Consider the following 17758-nt stretch of genomic DNA (forward strand, 5'->3'; position numbering starts at 1 on the left):
GCTGCCTGATTGATTGCACCCAGGTGGCAACGGCTGTAACCAGGCGACAGCTGTGCTACTGTTTTTTTCCCCCCTTTTTTGTTAACCACTAAATCGCTTAAGCAGCAAACCAATTTAATTCAATCCATATTGTTTTAGCTGCAGTATTCGTAGGACTTTTTTATACTCTATCTTTTGGCTTGAATTTGTGCAGAGTTTGACTGGAATGATGAGCTAAGCTAAGATGACTAAGCCAAATTGAAATGTGACTTTATAATTAGTTCAGGTATATCAGCACATACACACACACACACACGTAGCTCTGTAGAATTGACAAAGTCGAAAATGGCAAAAGCAGTTAAGTGACATAATCAATGGGTAACAGTTACTTAAATGACCCACAACTATTGGCTAGCTCAAATTTTAGATAGAAATGCCAGAGATAAGCATAACAAAATCAACGACTAATGCGCGCTGAGCTGGACAGATTGAGCTGTGAAACTAATTTGATGTGGTGATGCAAGGCAATTTACGGCTGCATTGAACCATGAACAGGCTCGGATGTCAAGAAAAGGTAACATTGAGGCGATAAGCATAGCATGGGAAATGTCCCAGCTAATTCAACAATAAACACGGCAAAGGAGCTGAGTTGAAGTTATAGCGATATAATGAAACAGATGAGAAGCGATTGTTTTCCATGGTTGAGAGCGAGCGAGAGAGGGAGAGAGAAAGAAGTATAGAGAGGGAGACTGAGAGAGAGAGAGAGAGAGAGAGAGAGAAGGGAGAGAGAGAGAAAGAGGGAAGAGACGGAAAGATGTTAACAGAGATGCTGGTTGGGAAACGTGGTATATGGATATATGTATGGTATACGGTATGGTATGGTATATGGAATCGATCAATCAATACGATCGATTTTAGGAACGATCGACGATCGAAGCAAGGGACTTGAGCAAGATCTGAAATAAAAGTCAAAGCACTTCAGAGCGACAAATAAGTTCAGTCCTATCCCAATCGTTCCAGTAAATCATAAAGTGTTTCTCACGCCGTGTGATGGCAAACAAAATGTATTAATCGATTATTGAATCATATTAATTTATGCTGTGTGATAATTAATTTCCATTAATCGTTTCATCATGTATCAAATGATTTTTAAAATATATTTTCAATATATTCTATTGTAAAAAGTGTATTAATTGCTCAACAAATATACATATATGTAAATATTTATTTGTGGTTGATGGTTTCAATTACTCGCAACCCATATATGATCAATCGTGCCATCACTACTCCCACATGCAATCAGAGCTCTCACTGAAGCAGCCCCTAATGGTTTTGCTTGTAGCTGATATACCCAGCCGAGTGTTGTGCATTTGGTAATCGAGAGTCTGTGCATTCGATACTTTTCGATAAATTGCACATATATTTGCTTCGTTTTCGTTTTTGTCGGTCGCATAAAAATGCCATTTGGTGTTTCAATAATTTTTCAGGCGGCTTTAACTAATGACAGCGCAAAGGCGGATTCGGGCCGAATGCGGCATGAAATGAATATAATAATTCATGGGTCGCGCGTGCGGCAACAATGCCGCCAATAACAATTTCAATTTATTTGCGCTAATAAACGAGTCGAGATTATGGCAAATTAATATCGCGCATACGCCATGTAAACGCATGCATTTTGCGTGAGTTGCGAGTGCGAGTGAGTGAGTATGTGTGAGTGTGTGTGTGTGTGTGTGTGTGAGTGTGAGTGTGTGTTTGTGTGTGTTTTGCGAACGCCCTCAGTGTTTGTAAAGTAATAAAATTAACACATATGTGGGCATAAATATAAACATCTAGGCAGCCAGCAAATGCGCTTCTATTGAGTACGCACACACACTCTATTGATTGTGCAACACACACACACACACACACACACACACATAGCAAACACTGCTCTCTCTTGCGTCCTCCTTCTACAATGTGTCGCCGTTTTGATTTATGTCTTTCAGGATTGCTGACAGCCATGTGCTGCGGCTTTAATGAGAATATGTGTGTGTGTGTGTGTGTGCGTGTGTAAACCCAACTGAGTCAGACTTCTGTCTCTCTCTTCCTTGCTTTTCTCTCTCTCTCTCTCTCTCTCTCTCTCTCTCTGTTGCACAGGTCTGTTCACATAACGTAATTATGACTGTGACAGCGGCAATTCACTTATTGCCATTGCACTGCGAACACCAGCGGCGCCCACAGTCGTGTCCACAAATTTGTTTACCCTTCACCTGTTTGACTGCTTATTATAAATTGATTAGAATTAATTTGCGTCGCTTCGCACTGCGCTCCCAGCGCACAGCGTCTGGGCTCAATTAGTCGCCCTGCGACATGCAAATCTCTTAATTGATTCTTTTATTATTCATTCAGCCGGCGTCGACAAGGTTTCCTCTCCCAACGCCCCAACTCCCCAGCTCCCAGCTGCCGCACTAAACTCTTCTTGCCTGCATCGTCCGATTTCTTGGCTCTCCGACTAATTGGTATTCAATTTGGATTGCTTTCGAAAATGGTTGCAAAAAGTGTTCGATGATTGCTGTTGATGTGTTCACAATTGAGTCACACTTATGATTGCTGGCCAAATTTCTATTGAAACGTTGATTAGAAATGGGATTATAATGCTGACTATATGATTAAGTATGAAACAAGAAAGAAAAGCACTTTTCTCGCAACTGCACTTGAGCAGCTCAACATTCAAATAGAAGGAAAATAAAACTTTGCTCCTTCAGAAAAACACTTAAGCTGTGCCAGACTCTAAATAAATAACTTTTCTGGCTGGCGCTTAACATTCATTCACACATTTCTTAAAGCGCATTAGAGTCAAGCCAGAATGCACAATAACTACCAAGCACACACACACACATACACACACTTGCGCACACTTGTGCATTTACCTGCTCTTGGTCAGATTTTGAGGTACGCTTCACGCCTCAGCCGACAGCTGACGTCGCCTTTGATGCTGCTCCTGCTGCTGCTCCTGCTGCTGCTCCTGCTCCTGCTGCTGTTGTTGTTGTTGTTCTATTGCAATTTCGTGCGTTTGTGGTACAATTAGCTTAAGCAGAGATACGCACCAGCACTTCGAACGTAGCTTAGACACGCATCAGCGCTTCAAGAGAAATCCTCTTGGTCAAGTCCACTCAGTGTTGGCCAGCAGCGCTGGCATTTCATCGAAATATAAAATAAAACTGCATCAGATCAAACAGTTTGGCAGCTGAAAAATATCTGCAATAAGTCCGTTTCGAATTAAGAATAAATATTATTATTTTTCTTTCGTTTCTCATTGGATTTTCTATTGTTGGTAAGGCGCTTTAGCTGGAACTCCCGTTCGATTTCTGCATTCTTAACTCGCTTAAGCTCGCCTTTGTCTCTAACAATTTGCATCAATTTAAGGTATGCAGTTTTCTCTTTATTTGCCTATTTATTTCTCCTTACTTTCATGCTGCATTCACTTTGCTTCATTTCCTTTCGCTTGTTGCAGGTCTGCTTGGCTCTACTTTTTTTTTCTTTCTGTAAAGTTTAACGTAAATCCATTTTTTGTTGCTTTTTTTATACCCTGAACCCATTGAAAATGGGAAATCAGGGTATAATGGTTTTGTAAAAAAGTATGTAACGGGCAGAAGGAGGCGTGGCAGACCCCACAAAGTATATATATTCTGATCAGCGCGGCGAGCTGAGTCGATATAGCCCTGTCCGTCTGTCCGTCCGTATGAGTGCGTCGATCTCAGAATTTATAAGAGCTAGAGAGCTGAAATTTGTCATGCATACTCGTGTATACCATACGCAGTACGAGTTTGCTTTATTTTTCGAGAAATCATCCGATAACTTCTTTATCGAGAATAATCGAAAAATTGATTTTGTTTTTTCAGTCTCATTGGAATACTATTAGACCTGGAGACTTCAGATTTACTATGTATATACATATGATGAATACAAACATTTTGTAATCTACAGATTTTGGATACCGCGCCCCCTTTTCTCCCAATTTGTAAAAAACGCATTTCAAGTACTAGAGACTTGTGCTTTGTTTCATTAAGATTGTACGTCTAGAAATTAAATTATTCAACAAATAAATTCGTATAATATTGCCCACATTGCAGCGAAGCCCAAGCGCAGTCGGTGCTTACTGCGCCGTCAGCAGAGCGCGATGTTATACGTGCGTCTGGATGCATGTGCATGTATGTGTGCAGAAGTGCAGAATGATTAGAATATCAGCTTGGAGGGTTCAGGGTATCTCCTAGTCGAGCAGTCTCGACTAGAGCCTTCTTACTTGTTGTAAGTTCTGATTGAGCATTGATTTCTTTGGTAAATGATTTTTTGATACTTTTTTTTCTGGCAGTTTTAATTTCATAATTTCTTACGGTTCGCTCTATTTTCTTGCTTTATTTTTTTCTCACTTGCTCCTCATTTCTTGAATTTAATTTTACACATATCCTCTTTCCTAGTAGAGGCAGACATTCAGCGTTTAGAAGGAGTCTAAAGTAATTTAACTGAAAGTCCCAGAAATCTTTCAGTCTAATGCTTTAAAGTATATTTTTTATATGCCACGCCCCCATACAGTCTTAGGGATTACTAATAGATTATGTATAGAAAAATGGAAAAGCAGGCTATAATGGTTTTATTTTCTAATTTTTATTTATTTAGTTATTTTAAATATTTGAAATCTTGGGGTGTTTAGTTCTCTAGAAATTTAAATAAGAGCATTTTTGGTATTTTGATATTTCCTACTATCAGAGATATTTCTTTAAGGAGTATGGGCTGACTACATATGTAGTTCAGGCTTATCCCGTTCTTCTCTGCCAAAATCATTCTCTTTATAAAGCTCTCTCTCTCTCTCTCTCTCTGTTTTTATTTCTCCCTCCCGCTCTAGCTTATTACATATTGTCTGCACTTCGTTTACTTTTATTCTCATTTTCACTAGATTTCAATTACTTACCACTGACTTCACGGCTTAATAGTTCATCTGTATTTCTCGCTGTCTCACTTGTTCCTCTCCCTTCCTACTTTACATTACATTTCTCTATTCATACTTTCTCTCGTCTTATTGCTCGTTTGCTTTTAATGGGTCTTTATAGTAAGCTTAACTCTCCCCAGTTTTTTTATTACCTTAATGTATCCCTTTAATCTGACTTTCTGCATCTTCCTCTCTCTGTTTGCTCTCTTGCTCTGTCTCTGTCTCATTACTCTCTCTCTCGCTATCTGCCTTCGTTCAACCGCATAATCAACTTTAAATATTGTTTATGTTGCCTACTTATTTGCATTGCTGGCTCCGCCCCTCTGCCATTTGATATTGACAACTTTATTAAACATTTCGTTGTTGTCCATTATTTGAAACGATTGCCGCAAATGGACGCCAGCTGCAGCTGCCAACACATTCGCAATTCATTCACCACCGCCGCACACATACGTACATCTCCTCATTGCCATGCTCCTTCTCCTTCCCATTGGCATTCTGATTCCCATTCCCATTCGCATTCGCATTCGCATTCGCATTCTTGTCAGTGTCGCCTGCCTCAGACCTGACCTATGACAGGCGTCACGTTTTGTTGTATGTAATATGTAATATTATTATTACACAATTTGTATGCGTTGCCGTCTGTTGTTGTTGTTGCTGTTGGTGTTGCTGTTGCTGCTGTTGTTATTGGTTGACTGGCAACTATAATTTGCGACACGTGCCGCCAAAATCTATGGCCGGACACTTGGGTCCGAGTGGCACCCACTGGGACATAGCTTCGACCCAATTGGCTGTTGCGGCCTGTTGTTGTTCCCATTGTTTGTCCGCTTATTGTAGTTGTTGTTGTTGTCGCTGGTGTTGCTGCTGGTGTTGTTGCTGTCGCATTGTTGCTGCTTGTTATGTGTGCAAAAACGCGGCAGTTTATTTTATTTTTATTGCAATTCGCTGCTCGCCATTCGACATTTGACATTCTCACTCATTTTTATGGCCCGAACGTTGCGTGGGCGGCCATTGTGTGTGTGTATATGTGTGTGTGTGTGTTTGTGTGTGTGGTGTCAAATATAAAACAAATAATGGCAAGAGCGAGCTCTAGCAACGGCAACAACAATCACAGATAAGTCAACATTTTGCTGATGCGAACAATTTCGTAGAAGCAACAACAAGGACAACGCCCATGCCACATTCCTTGGCACATACTCAGCCAGAGACACACACACGCACAGTCACACACTCGCACACTCACACAGTTAGACAAGCGCGTAACGAACCACTCAACACTTTATGCGCTGCTGCTCGCCCCATTGCATGCATTTTTTAATGCCTTTGCTGTTGGGCAACGTCAACGACAACAGCAACAGCAGCAGCAACAGCAACAGGAACAACAACAGCAGCAGCAACAGCAACAACAACAAATACTAGGAGTAGCAGGCTCAATATGTGTCACACTTACAAGGACTTAAAACAACCCACAATCACGCCCCGCTGTCCCGTTAGTCTTTTGTCTTTGGCTACGACTCCGACGGTGGCTCCGGGTCCAACACCGACTCCGGCTCTGGCTGGACTCTGCAGTTTTTCATCTACGACGCAGCATCAATAGCAAACGGCTGCAGCTGCTTCAGCTTACTGCAGCCCATCCATCTTTGCAGCTGCTAAAGGCAGAGCAGGCAGCAGGGGGCAGCAGGGGCAGCAGGAGCGGAGCACAGCTCGTTACGTATACGCTACAAATTTTTGCCAGTCAGAAGCAGCCGCTTTCAATAATATCAATGCTTACGAATGCCGAGCAATACATAAAAAAAGTGCGACTGCAACAGCAACAGCAACAGCAGCGACAGTTGCTGCTGGAGCTGCAACATTTGGCTTCAGCAACATTTGCCACTGCTGCAGTAACTACAAGAGTTGTGACTACAATAACATTAATTATTGCTACAACAGCAACAACGACAACGACAACGACAACAACGGCAACAACTCGTCTGTCTTAGCAACATTTGCCGTTGCCGCAGTAACAACAGTTGCTGCTTCGTCATTAGGAAAAAAACAGTTGTTGCTGCTGCACGATGGCGAACAACAACAACAGTTGCCGCATCGCTCAGCAACATTTGGTCCAGCAACAACAACAGCTGCTGCTGCAGCAGCAACAGCAACAACAACAGCAGCAGCAGTTCGCTTGCCGTTAGCATTTTGAAGCACTGTGCCTTTGCCAGCGCCTTTCGAGTGGCCACTCTGTCACATGGTTGCCAACCGCCCACACCCCTTGCCACGTCTTATGTCGTCCCGCCCCCTGCCATGGCGGTTGGCCCAAGGCCTCTTAACCTTCTGCTTGCTGACAAATTGTTCAGAAAACTGCACAGCGCAGCTGAAAACTATTCGTTGGCCGCGTGTCTCTCTCTCTCTCTCTCTCTCTCTCTCTCTCTCTCTCTCTCTGTGTGTGTGTGTGTTTCGGCGTTAAGAAATGCGAAAAATTTGCTGGCTAGAAAAGTGTTATACAAACACATTAGCTCATTTCATACCCAGGAAACTGCATTTGCTCAATTGTTGTGTAAACATATGATGTTATGTAATGACTGAATTAGTGTTAAGCACTATTCGTCAGTGTTATACAAAACATATGTAATTGTTAAATTAAGTGTAATACTGTAATAAGTGATACTGTTTATAATGTAATAATGTGACCATGTAGAAAATGAAAACTATTAGGATTGTCATACTTAATTTTTGTTAAACAAATTGTTATATAAACTGTTATACAAATTGTTATACAAACTTGTATACACATTGTTATCAGTATGTATAACAAACTGTAATGCAAACTGCTATACAAATTTTTATACATACTGTTATATAGATTTTTATGCATAAGAAAACTTTACACTAGTTATACTAGTTGTGATGACAAATGTGCATAATCAGTTCATCATAATCATTTCATCATTGTCATATAAACTGTTATACATACTATTATACAAACTGTTATACAAACTTGTATACAATTTGTTCAATCAAACCTTATCTAAGCAAAGGCATTCTTATTTAAACTGTTATACTAATTGTAATGACAACTGTTGCATAGTCATTACATCAACCAATTCATCATTAACTTGCTGTCATTGAAGTTTAAGCTAATGTCAATTGACTTATTAGACCAATCTGTTATACTAGGCAAGTCATGTCGAAATTAGTTCTGCCCACTAGACAAACTGTTTAACAGTGATTTTAATGACACGTTGGCTCGCGTTCTCCTGCTGCCGCTCCATCGTTATTTATGTGTGTATTTATCTATCTAAAGGCACTTGAGTGCGTGTGCGTGTGTGTGTGTGTGTGCGTTTGTGTTTGGACATTAAAAGCTTGTGCTCTTCCTCTTCTCGTTGGCCTTTTATGCATGTTTCGACATGTTTATGCGTCGATGACGTCACTTCACAATGTGACAAGGCGCATTCATCGTTTTACGAGCGCAGCCACGCCCCTTGGCGAGCAATGGGCGCTGATTGATTGCTGCAATGGCCGTTGTGTGTGTATTTGGATGATTGCTTGTGCGTGCGTACGCGTTTGTGTGTGTGTGTGTGTGTGTGTGTGTGTGTGTGTGTGCTTGGCTTTTATTTTCATTTGCAGCGCATTTGTTTGCCATTTAAATGGCCTCTGCTGGCATTGACGTCGACGTCCGCATCGACGTCGGCGTCGGCGTTGGCGTTGGCGTTGGCGTCACCGCGTCTCGATAACAATTTTAATAGGCCATTTAATTTTTAATTAATTCCTCAAGCGTTTGGCATTTGGCAAGTCATAAAAGTGTTTGCTGTTGTTGTTGCCTTCGTTGATTCTGTTGTTTTCGCTGCCTTTAAAAGGCGTTTAATGACATGTTTTACTGTCGCCTTTTGTGGCTGCATATCATTATGATGATTATATGTAATTTTAATGACATTTACATAAATTCCAGTTCCACAATCAGCCGCTGTCTACTTCCCTCTCTCACTCTCTCTGTCTCTCTCCTTGCTCTCTTTGACTCGCTTTATTTATTGAACGCTCGTCTATAAGGACGCAACGTATGATTATGTCGCAATTTCATTGCTCAAGCACACACACACACACACACCGACACAGACACGCATACATACACGATTACACTCGCACATTAATGAAAATGCTGAAAATCCAACTGCAGCTGACCGCGCTGGAGCGAGACAGCAACAACTGACTACAATTTGAGCCTCATGGCATGGGCGGCCACGCCCACACGCCTAGCGAAAAGCATTTATAGCATTTATGCGAATTGTTTGGTTTTATATTCGAGCCATTTTTGTGACTCGCTCTTAATGGCTTTTTCTGAAAATTAATTTCTTAGCTATTAGAGACGTTTCCCAGTGGCCAGCAGCCCGGGCGCCAGACAGCCCCACATCCAAGGTCCCGCAGAGCCACAGTTTCAATTCAGCCGCACCTACAGTCTCTCACTCCCTCTTTCTCCACGACTCCTTCTCAGTCTCTCTCTCTCTCTCTCTCTCTCTCTCTCTCCCTTTCTCTCCCATTCGCTTCCTCCGCTTCTGTATATATTTTGTAATTACTTTATGTCTGAAAATTGCCGTTGTAAAATATTTTATTATTTGTTGGTCGGAGTTGCGCCCTCGCCACCCCCATTCGCCCCGCTAACCCCCGCTTAGTCTCTGTCGGTCTCTAGCTCAGGCTAGCTGCGTCTTTGAAGCTGGAGGTCTTGGCTGTGAGGCCGGATATTGCTCGTTGTTTGCTTTGCATTTGTTGTTGTTGTTGTTGTTCTCGCTGCTGCTGCTGCTACTGCTGCTGTTGTTGGCTATCGTAATCAATGGCCACTAATCAAATGAAGCGAGTCGCGTAGCTGCATGCACAATATGCGCCAGCCCTGCCCTCCCTTCGTTGCCCCTGCATTTCCGCTTCCTCGACAATTGGACCAGCCTCTGGGCAGAAACGGAACCGGGCCACTTTCGCCATGAGCCGGAAACTCAAAGCCAGAAGCCACGCCCCTACCTTCCGCCGTCCAAAAAAAAGGGACTCAAATTTCCACAACAAACCGAAAATTCGCTCAATCGAATGCGTCCACAGGGTGCCCCGGGCTATGAGCGATTCGAATTATCCGCGCGTTTTTTATGAACAGCGGGAAAATCGGCCAAGAATTCAATGCAGATCTCTTTATCTCTGAATTATCTGTAACGAATATTGAAAAAAATCTACCTACTCAAGTGCAGAAGACTTTGCTGAATTGGAATGCTTATCAAACAGTTGTGGTCATTATTAGGTTATATAAACAAAACTGTTATACTGTATGCATATTAGCCAACTCAAGTTATATATAAAAGAAAAAGTGTTATATATTCCTACTAATGAGCTTGATGATAACTGTTCTGTGTCATAAAGCTGTTATACTATCTTAAATACTACAACTAATAACTGTTATATTGACTGATGTACGTAACAAATTTTTTTATACTGTCGATTCTGTTATCAAATTGAAGACTGGTATATGTAAAGAAACGGTTATATTAATAATTATTTATCGCATTCGTTATTTGTTACATTAACTGTTATAATCTGAAAAGCAGTTAAATTGTTCATGTCACTGACTGTCATATTACATTGTATGGACGGAAAGACCGATAGACAGGCTTAATCGTCGCCTTGATCAAGAATATATATGCTCTACAGAGTCTAGCAGGCCTCTTCCTTCTGCGTGTTACATATAAAAATTAATTATACCTCGATTTCCCACTTCCAATGGGCTCAGGGTATAAGAGGAAAAACAAGATTAAATCTAATGCTGCTCTCTATAGCCCCCTTAAGTCATAGAGAATGAGACCCTCCCTCTCCATATATACGCCCCTCAGTTTATACATTACAAACAGATTCATGAACAACTAAGTTGGGAATATAAAACCAAATGGATTTATGCGTAAACCATTTCCATTTTAAATTATATAAATATTTTTCGAAATGAATTTTTATTCCTTGACACGAACCCCTGAGTCGGCAGTGAAAAAAGTAAACGTTGTCGTCTCATGTCGCATTTGGCTCTTTAAATATTCTGCTTCAATCTGCATGTCATGTGGATGACTGAGCGGCCTTTGAAGAGCAACTGCCCCTGTCTCCACCCAACCCAACCCAACCCAACCCAAACCAACCCAACCCCAACCAACCCAACCCCAGCCCAGCCTAAGCCATACCAATGGCAACAACAACAACAACAACAACAACATCAACAACTGAATGAGGTATAATAAAAAACCATTTTTCAAATAGTTTTACTAGCAAAAACTTGAAAATTGCTAAACATAATTGGCAGTTTTTGCATGGCCTGCGGGTCGCCGTTGCCTAAACAGAAATCTTTATGACTTTGCCTGCCTTTTGCTCCCCAATTGCATGTGTTGACTGCAGTGGATGGGGAGCCTGTCCGTTGGAGGGCTGACGATGGGGTGGGTGTGTGTGTGTGTGCTGGGGGCATGGTTCCTTATCCGGAGGCCGACATGTGCTCGCCGTTAGTTAGTTAGTTATAACCACATACAATTTTATGCAGACCATATTGTAAATGTTATAATTTTCACTAACAATTTTTGCCATGTGCCTCGCTGTGGGTGCAAATTCATGAAATACAAATGAGGGTGGCCAGGCGGCGGGGCTAGGTCTCCAAGGCGTGTTTCGTAGTCGGCTCCACAGTCGAGAAGTCAGCAGAGGTGCTGCCGGACGGGGGCGGGCGGGGGACGAGGACGAGGACGAGTTACTACATGGATGATGATAATTTTTAGCAACTTTTTCATGGCTAGTGGACAGAGTCCACCTTATCCCTGCAGGTCCAGCTTTAGCTATCTCCTTTCATTCGCTCTCTCCCTCTCTCTCTCTGTCTCGCTCTATGTCTGTCTTTCTCTAGCTGCTGCTCTGGCAGATGTGCACTTAAACGTGCTTCGGGTTTTAAAGTATTATTACATTAATGCTACATCCAAAAGCATTCGTGTGTGTGTGTGTGTGTGTGTCGGCGTTTTAATTTTTAATACCCTGTAAATGCAAGCTTGTAGTCTATTAAACGGCAATCTGCGAGAGTGACAATTAGAACGGTGCACTGCAATTAATATTGACATGAGATTTAATGGAAGACAACTAAGAGATTGCTAAAAGATGGCTGCTAACTCTTTACTGGAATATCTTATCTCTCAAACATAAATGTTTTTTATTCATTTTACCTATAATCCTGTTGGATTTATGTCTTATATTTTGTGTATACCCAATGTTATAATCATTAAAGATTTTTGCTTTTATTTTTTACTCAACTTGATTAATGATATATATATATATATATATTCTTTTTTTTTTTTATTATTTCTTTTAACTATTTTCATGATATTGAAAGTTTCTTATGCTTCAACTATTAAATTTGAATAAAATATATTTACTGTATTGAATCAAACATGATTTCGACTTTTACTGGCTCATAAAACTTTCAGTTCGTTTCATTTAGATTGCAGCTTGATGCAGGCAGTGCAGCGCTGAGTGCTAAGCATTGCATTTTTATTGCCTTGTCTCATGAATTTTGATGCTGATTTGTGGCATTCTTTTACATCGCAATTGTCAGATGGTTTCCTAATGGAGAGCTCTGAAATGCTGCACGGACTATTTGCGTGGCATTTTATAGGCGAAGCGTCCTTAGCGACCCTTAGCGACAGGCGCTTGTTTTTCTCAGATATTATAGCTGTCGCTATGCTAGCTTTTTATTTTTAAGTAATAAAATTTAATACATGGCTACATAGTCGCCTCACACACACTCACACACTCACACACATACTGGCATATATAAAGCCATTTATATGTATACGCACATTTTACTCAATTATAAAAGTTTCCACATTAAAAGTTCATTGCTGAGGCAGGCGAAGCGAGAGACGGCGCCGTCGACGTCGCTGCTGTTGCCGCTGCCATTGCCGTTGCCGTTGCCGGAGCATCTTTTCGGGTAGGGTTGCCATCATCGTGTGTTGGGTTAGGTCGTGCCCAGCGGCTATAACGGCTACGACTACGAGCAGAGTTGCCCTCTTCCTGCTGGGCCAGCCGCAGTCAGGCAGCCAGCATGGGCGACAACATCAAAGACAGAGTCAAAGCAAAACGTCTGGCCGTAAAAGTTGCTCTTTCTTTTTTTTTTTTTTTTTTTTTTTTTTTTTTTTTGTGGCCAACACAGGAAAAATTAAAAATGTTGTTGTAGTTGGTATAACAGTAGCTAAAGCAGCAGCATCAGCAGCACCAACAGCACCAACAGCAGGCAAATTACTCAGTCTGACCCTCTGGTACTCCAATGGTAATGTAATGCAATGTAATGTGCAGATACAAGAATGTGCTATAAAGCTAAAAAATAAAAATAAAAATACATAGAAAAAGAAAAAAAAATTTTAAACAAGAAAAAAAAACAGAGTAAAAACAACACTAAGCCATCAGAGAGTTGTAAAAATTGTTAAGTGATAGTAAAAAATATTTCATTTGTAATATAAATATAGCAAAGCATATATATATATATATATTATATATATATATATATATATATATATATAAACAAATATCTGACATGGCACTTGAGCTATGGGGCACGTCTAATTGGAATTCTGACTCGAGTGCTGACCTATTTTTAAACAATCCATGTGCATATCTGGGAAGCATGATTACTTTGTTATACTGGCCCCCAGCTAGTTTATGTACATATCTATTTTTAATGAGAGCTGTTATATAAACTGTTATACTTAGTAGAAAACCCTTTTCAAATAAGAATTATTTACTTTGAGTCTTCTTTTGCTGGTTTTCAAAGGTTAATTAAGACATATGCTGAAAACTGTTATACTCAGATCAATCAACATTTAGAATACGTTTATTTATGTGCACATATAATACTGTTCTATAATAGTACTGTTCTTATATCTGTTATACTAAACAAACAATAACTTGTGGCTTCGATCATATTATTTTTCATATAAACTCATCATAGGGATAATTAGTACAAATAGCCAAGTATAACTGAGTATATTACTGTTATACGTTTACACTGATATGCTGCTATACTGTTAGAGTGCTGTACTGTTGTACTGGTATACTATTATACTGATATGCAACTTTATTGTTATACTGTTATACTGTTGTACTATAATACTAATATACTGTTCTACAACTTAATTGTTATGGTCTGGAACACTTTATATATGCACACTTTCAGCAATTTCTTATTCGACTCTTATACTGTGCTACTTCAAATTTGTTATACTGTCATACTTATCCTTGCTCCCTTTTCATTACAGGCTATGGCGGCATTTCCCCCCGCACTCAGTGGGGCCGCGTGGCAGCTCTCGTCTACGCCCTTTTCGGCATACCCATCGTCTTGCTCTATCTGTCCGCCATGGGCGAGGCCCTCTCCACGGGCATGCGCTGCCTGTTCCGCCGGCAGCGCGTCAAGGGCAGCGTCGCCAGTGGCCCCACGCCTGGCCCCAGCGGCAGCCGCAAGCCAGACAAGGCCAAGGGCCAGCAATACGGCCACCCGGGGACTGGCAAGATCCACCAATATGGCGTGCCGCCCTCCGTCTACCAACAGCAGCAGCAGCAGCAGCAGCAACAGCAGCAACAACAACAGCAGCAACAGCAACAACAGCAGCAGCAGCAGGGAGCCAAAACCGCTCTGGATGGCTCGCCCAGTGTGCCGATCTCGATCTGTGTGTGCGTGCTCGTCTGCTATGTGACCAGCGGAGCGATATTGTTCCACAAGCTGCAGAGCTGGAGCGTGCTGGAGTCGCTCTACTTCTGCTTCACCTCGCTGGGCACCATCGGCTTCGGCGAGCTGGCACCCAGCGGCACCCTGACATTGTATACGGCCTCCGCTTACATATTGGTCGGCATGGCTGTGGTGGCCATGTGCTTCAGCCTGATACAGACGGAGATTGTTATGTGGCTGCGTCGGTTCAGTGTGCAGGATCATGTCACGCCCAAGGTGGAGGAGCTGGCTCTCGTTACGGTGGCAGTGACGCCGAAGCCCTCCTGACAACGACCCAGCGCCGAGATGCTGGGCGCCAGCGGCAGCGCCGCCCTCGGCACGGGCGCTCAGTCTCAGGCCAACAGTCTAGGCCAGCATCAGACCATGTTCTTTGGCCCGGCGCACACATTGACCCAGTACAGCTCGCTGCCGCGTCGCAGCCACCTGCATGGCGGCGTCGGCGGCGCCTCCTCCTCGGCGTTCCAGCGGAACACACCCATACGCCGCTCGACCGGCATACCGGAGCACCACATGGAGTACTTTGTGCCGCGCAGCATAAGCGAATTTAATTTGTCCGGCGTTGGCGACCTGGCGCTGCCGCCGCCGCGCCGCTTCTCGCCCAACATGAGCGGCATGGGCATGCCCATGGGCATGGGCGTCGGCGTCAACATGGGCGTCAATATGGGTGGCATGGGCATGGGCATGGGCATGCCGCACGGCCTCCAGCTGGGGCCGCCCCAGACGCTGCTCTGTGCCGCCAGCACCCCATCCGCCCCGCCGCCAGCCCAACTGCAAATTGTGACCCTCAAGCCGCGCAGCGAGAAGATGGTGACGTTCGAGGATGAGTCCAAGTCGGCTGCTGGGCCTGGAGCTGGGGCTGGGGGTGGTACACATTGTCCGCACGGCGTGCCCACCACGCCGCGCAAGTCGAGCGGCGCCACCACGGCGGACATGTTCATGTGACCAACCACCTGACAGACGGCTGGAGCGGATCTGCAGCCACGCCCCAATGCCAGCGACAGCGTCGACGACGAGCTGAATGCGGCGCTGCGATTGCGGGACAGCATCGACGATGCCCTCTGCCCGAAGCAGGCCCCAGGTGAGGTGATACGCGTCTAAGCCACGCCCACCGGCTCGCACTGTAAGTATGTGCACAGAGAGCGAGAGAGATGGAGAGGGACAGATAGTGGGTTGGCTAATTAGGTGCACAGATCAACTACAACTACAACTACAACAACAACAATGAATGAATGAAAGCTATCTGAAGCACAGCAAGAGTCTGCGACTAGCGGATACCCTGTAGCCCATTACGTGAGGTATGACAATGCGTTCGCCACACGGATCAAGCAGGCATATACTTATATAAATACCCATATATAAATATATATATGTATATATATATATATATATACTATATGTATATACGATTCGCGGAAGACTTCTATCACATGACTATATTATACCCGCTTTAGTCCATTTTAAATGGTAACAGGGTGTAAGGCAAACAAATAAGGAAAACATTTAACGCCTGTTGTAAATATATATACAGAATAATCAAAACAAATAATTATAAAAACATACAATTATTAAAATCCGCGTGTAAAAGCAAAAAAGACAACAAAATGAGAAAAAAAAGAAGAAAAAAACATATTTCAATTCGCAATACAAAATGAGAGAAAAAAAATAAATAAATAATTGAACGAGTGAAAGAGAAATTAATAAATGTGTGCAACATGCGACTAAAACAATGAATAATAAATAACTGCACAATTCCGAAATGCAAATGCAAAACAAGACAGATTCGATGGGTGGAGAGGGAGGGTGGGGATGGATGTAAGGTGAAAGGGCAAGGGTTAAGCACAGTCCGCCTCATCGGGGGCAAACAGCATGCAAATTGCAAAATGCAAAATGCGAAATGACAAATTGTGCGCACTCCGAAAATGGCAAAGTTTATTTAAGCGATTTGTTCGCTTGTTCGTTTCGTTTCGTTTGTTTGTTTGTTTTATTTGCTTTGTTTATGTTCTTTTGCTTTTGTTTATTGTTTAATTGATGTGCAGCATTTGAATTTGGTTTGAATTGAGCTGAGCAGCAGCACTCGCTGCATATCCAGGTGTTTCGTATAACAGTTTAGCTGCTCTGCTTTAACCATTTCAATTTGCCAATCAAATAAAATGAAATGAAATAAATATCAACAATTCAATTCCATTTGCCACTTTAATAGCCCAAATGGCTATTGGCAGAGCATTAAATCAATTCGCTGCTCTTTTACCATAATCCAAACATATTTTGTACTAAACGAACTCTGATCATAAATAGAACTAATAAATTCACTCTGTGCAGGGTAGAGACGGGAGTATTACGCCAGCGGCCATAGCCGACTGTAATAATTTGCATTAACATGTGTCCTAATTAAGCCAACCAATTGGCCAAATGCTTGCTAATTACGAACTAAAACCCATTAAAAGCGAAACGAGCAAACCGAACGGAGCGAGTGCCATCAATTATCGATGCTGAATAAAATTTGGATCACTTTGAATATTTGATTTTTTATTGACATTTTGGCCATTTGTATATTGCTTATTTTTATATTTTATGCGCTTAATACTCCTTCTCGAAAGTGAATTGGGTATATTGGTTTTGTGCAATGTCCACCCGACTGTCCGGCTGTCCTGCTCTCTGTCCGTCTCTTTCTCTCTCTCTCTCTCTGTCCGTATAAATGCCAACCATTTCGCGGCTATTGAAACCAGATACTTAAAGTTTGTACCGTGAATGGGTATGCTTCAGTCGGTGCCGCCCGACTGCCACTTGCTTTTTTTTTATTAAATTAAATTTAGCGATTTGTTGGCATTGTTGCTGGCCATGTTGCTCGTGTGCTACGGCAATTAGGCTTAAATGCTTTTTAAATGTATTTTGATTGCCGGTAATTGAGCGGGCGAACGCCAATTTTTTATTTGGCATTTGATTGGGGGCTGCCAACTCGTTTTGCTTCCATTTCGGTAACGCGCAATTTGTAACTCGAGGCTGTCAACTGAGTGTCTCACTTGATTTTTGCTTTTAATTGAAAATAAATTAAATTTGAACACCCAAGC

The 17758-nt window shown here is 42.3% G+C and overlaps 1 protein-coding gene across 1 annotated transcript in view; it reads left to right on the top strand.

The window, feature by feature from the left end:
- Nucleotides 1-16239, top strand: part of LOC6583859 — an 81854-nt gene extending 65615 nt beyond the window's left edge. The window contains 1 exon segment of the mRNA XM_002009485.4: nt 14224-16239. Within this exon segment, the coding sequence (XP_002009521.2) occupies nt 14224-15632 (1409 nt within the window). The 3' untranslated portion in view covers nt 15633-16239.
- Nucleotides 16240-17758: the final 1519 nt, after the last annotated feature.

The sequence above is a fragment of the Drosophila mojavensis genome, unplaced genomic scaffold, assembly GCF_018153725.1.
Source record: "Drosophila mojavensis isolate 15081-1352.22 unplaced genomic scaffold, ASM1815372v1 contig_136, whole genome shotgun sequence".
NCBI classification, from domain to species: Eukaryota; Metazoa; Arthropoda; class Insecta; order Diptera; family Drosophilidae; genus Drosophila; species Drosophila mojavensis.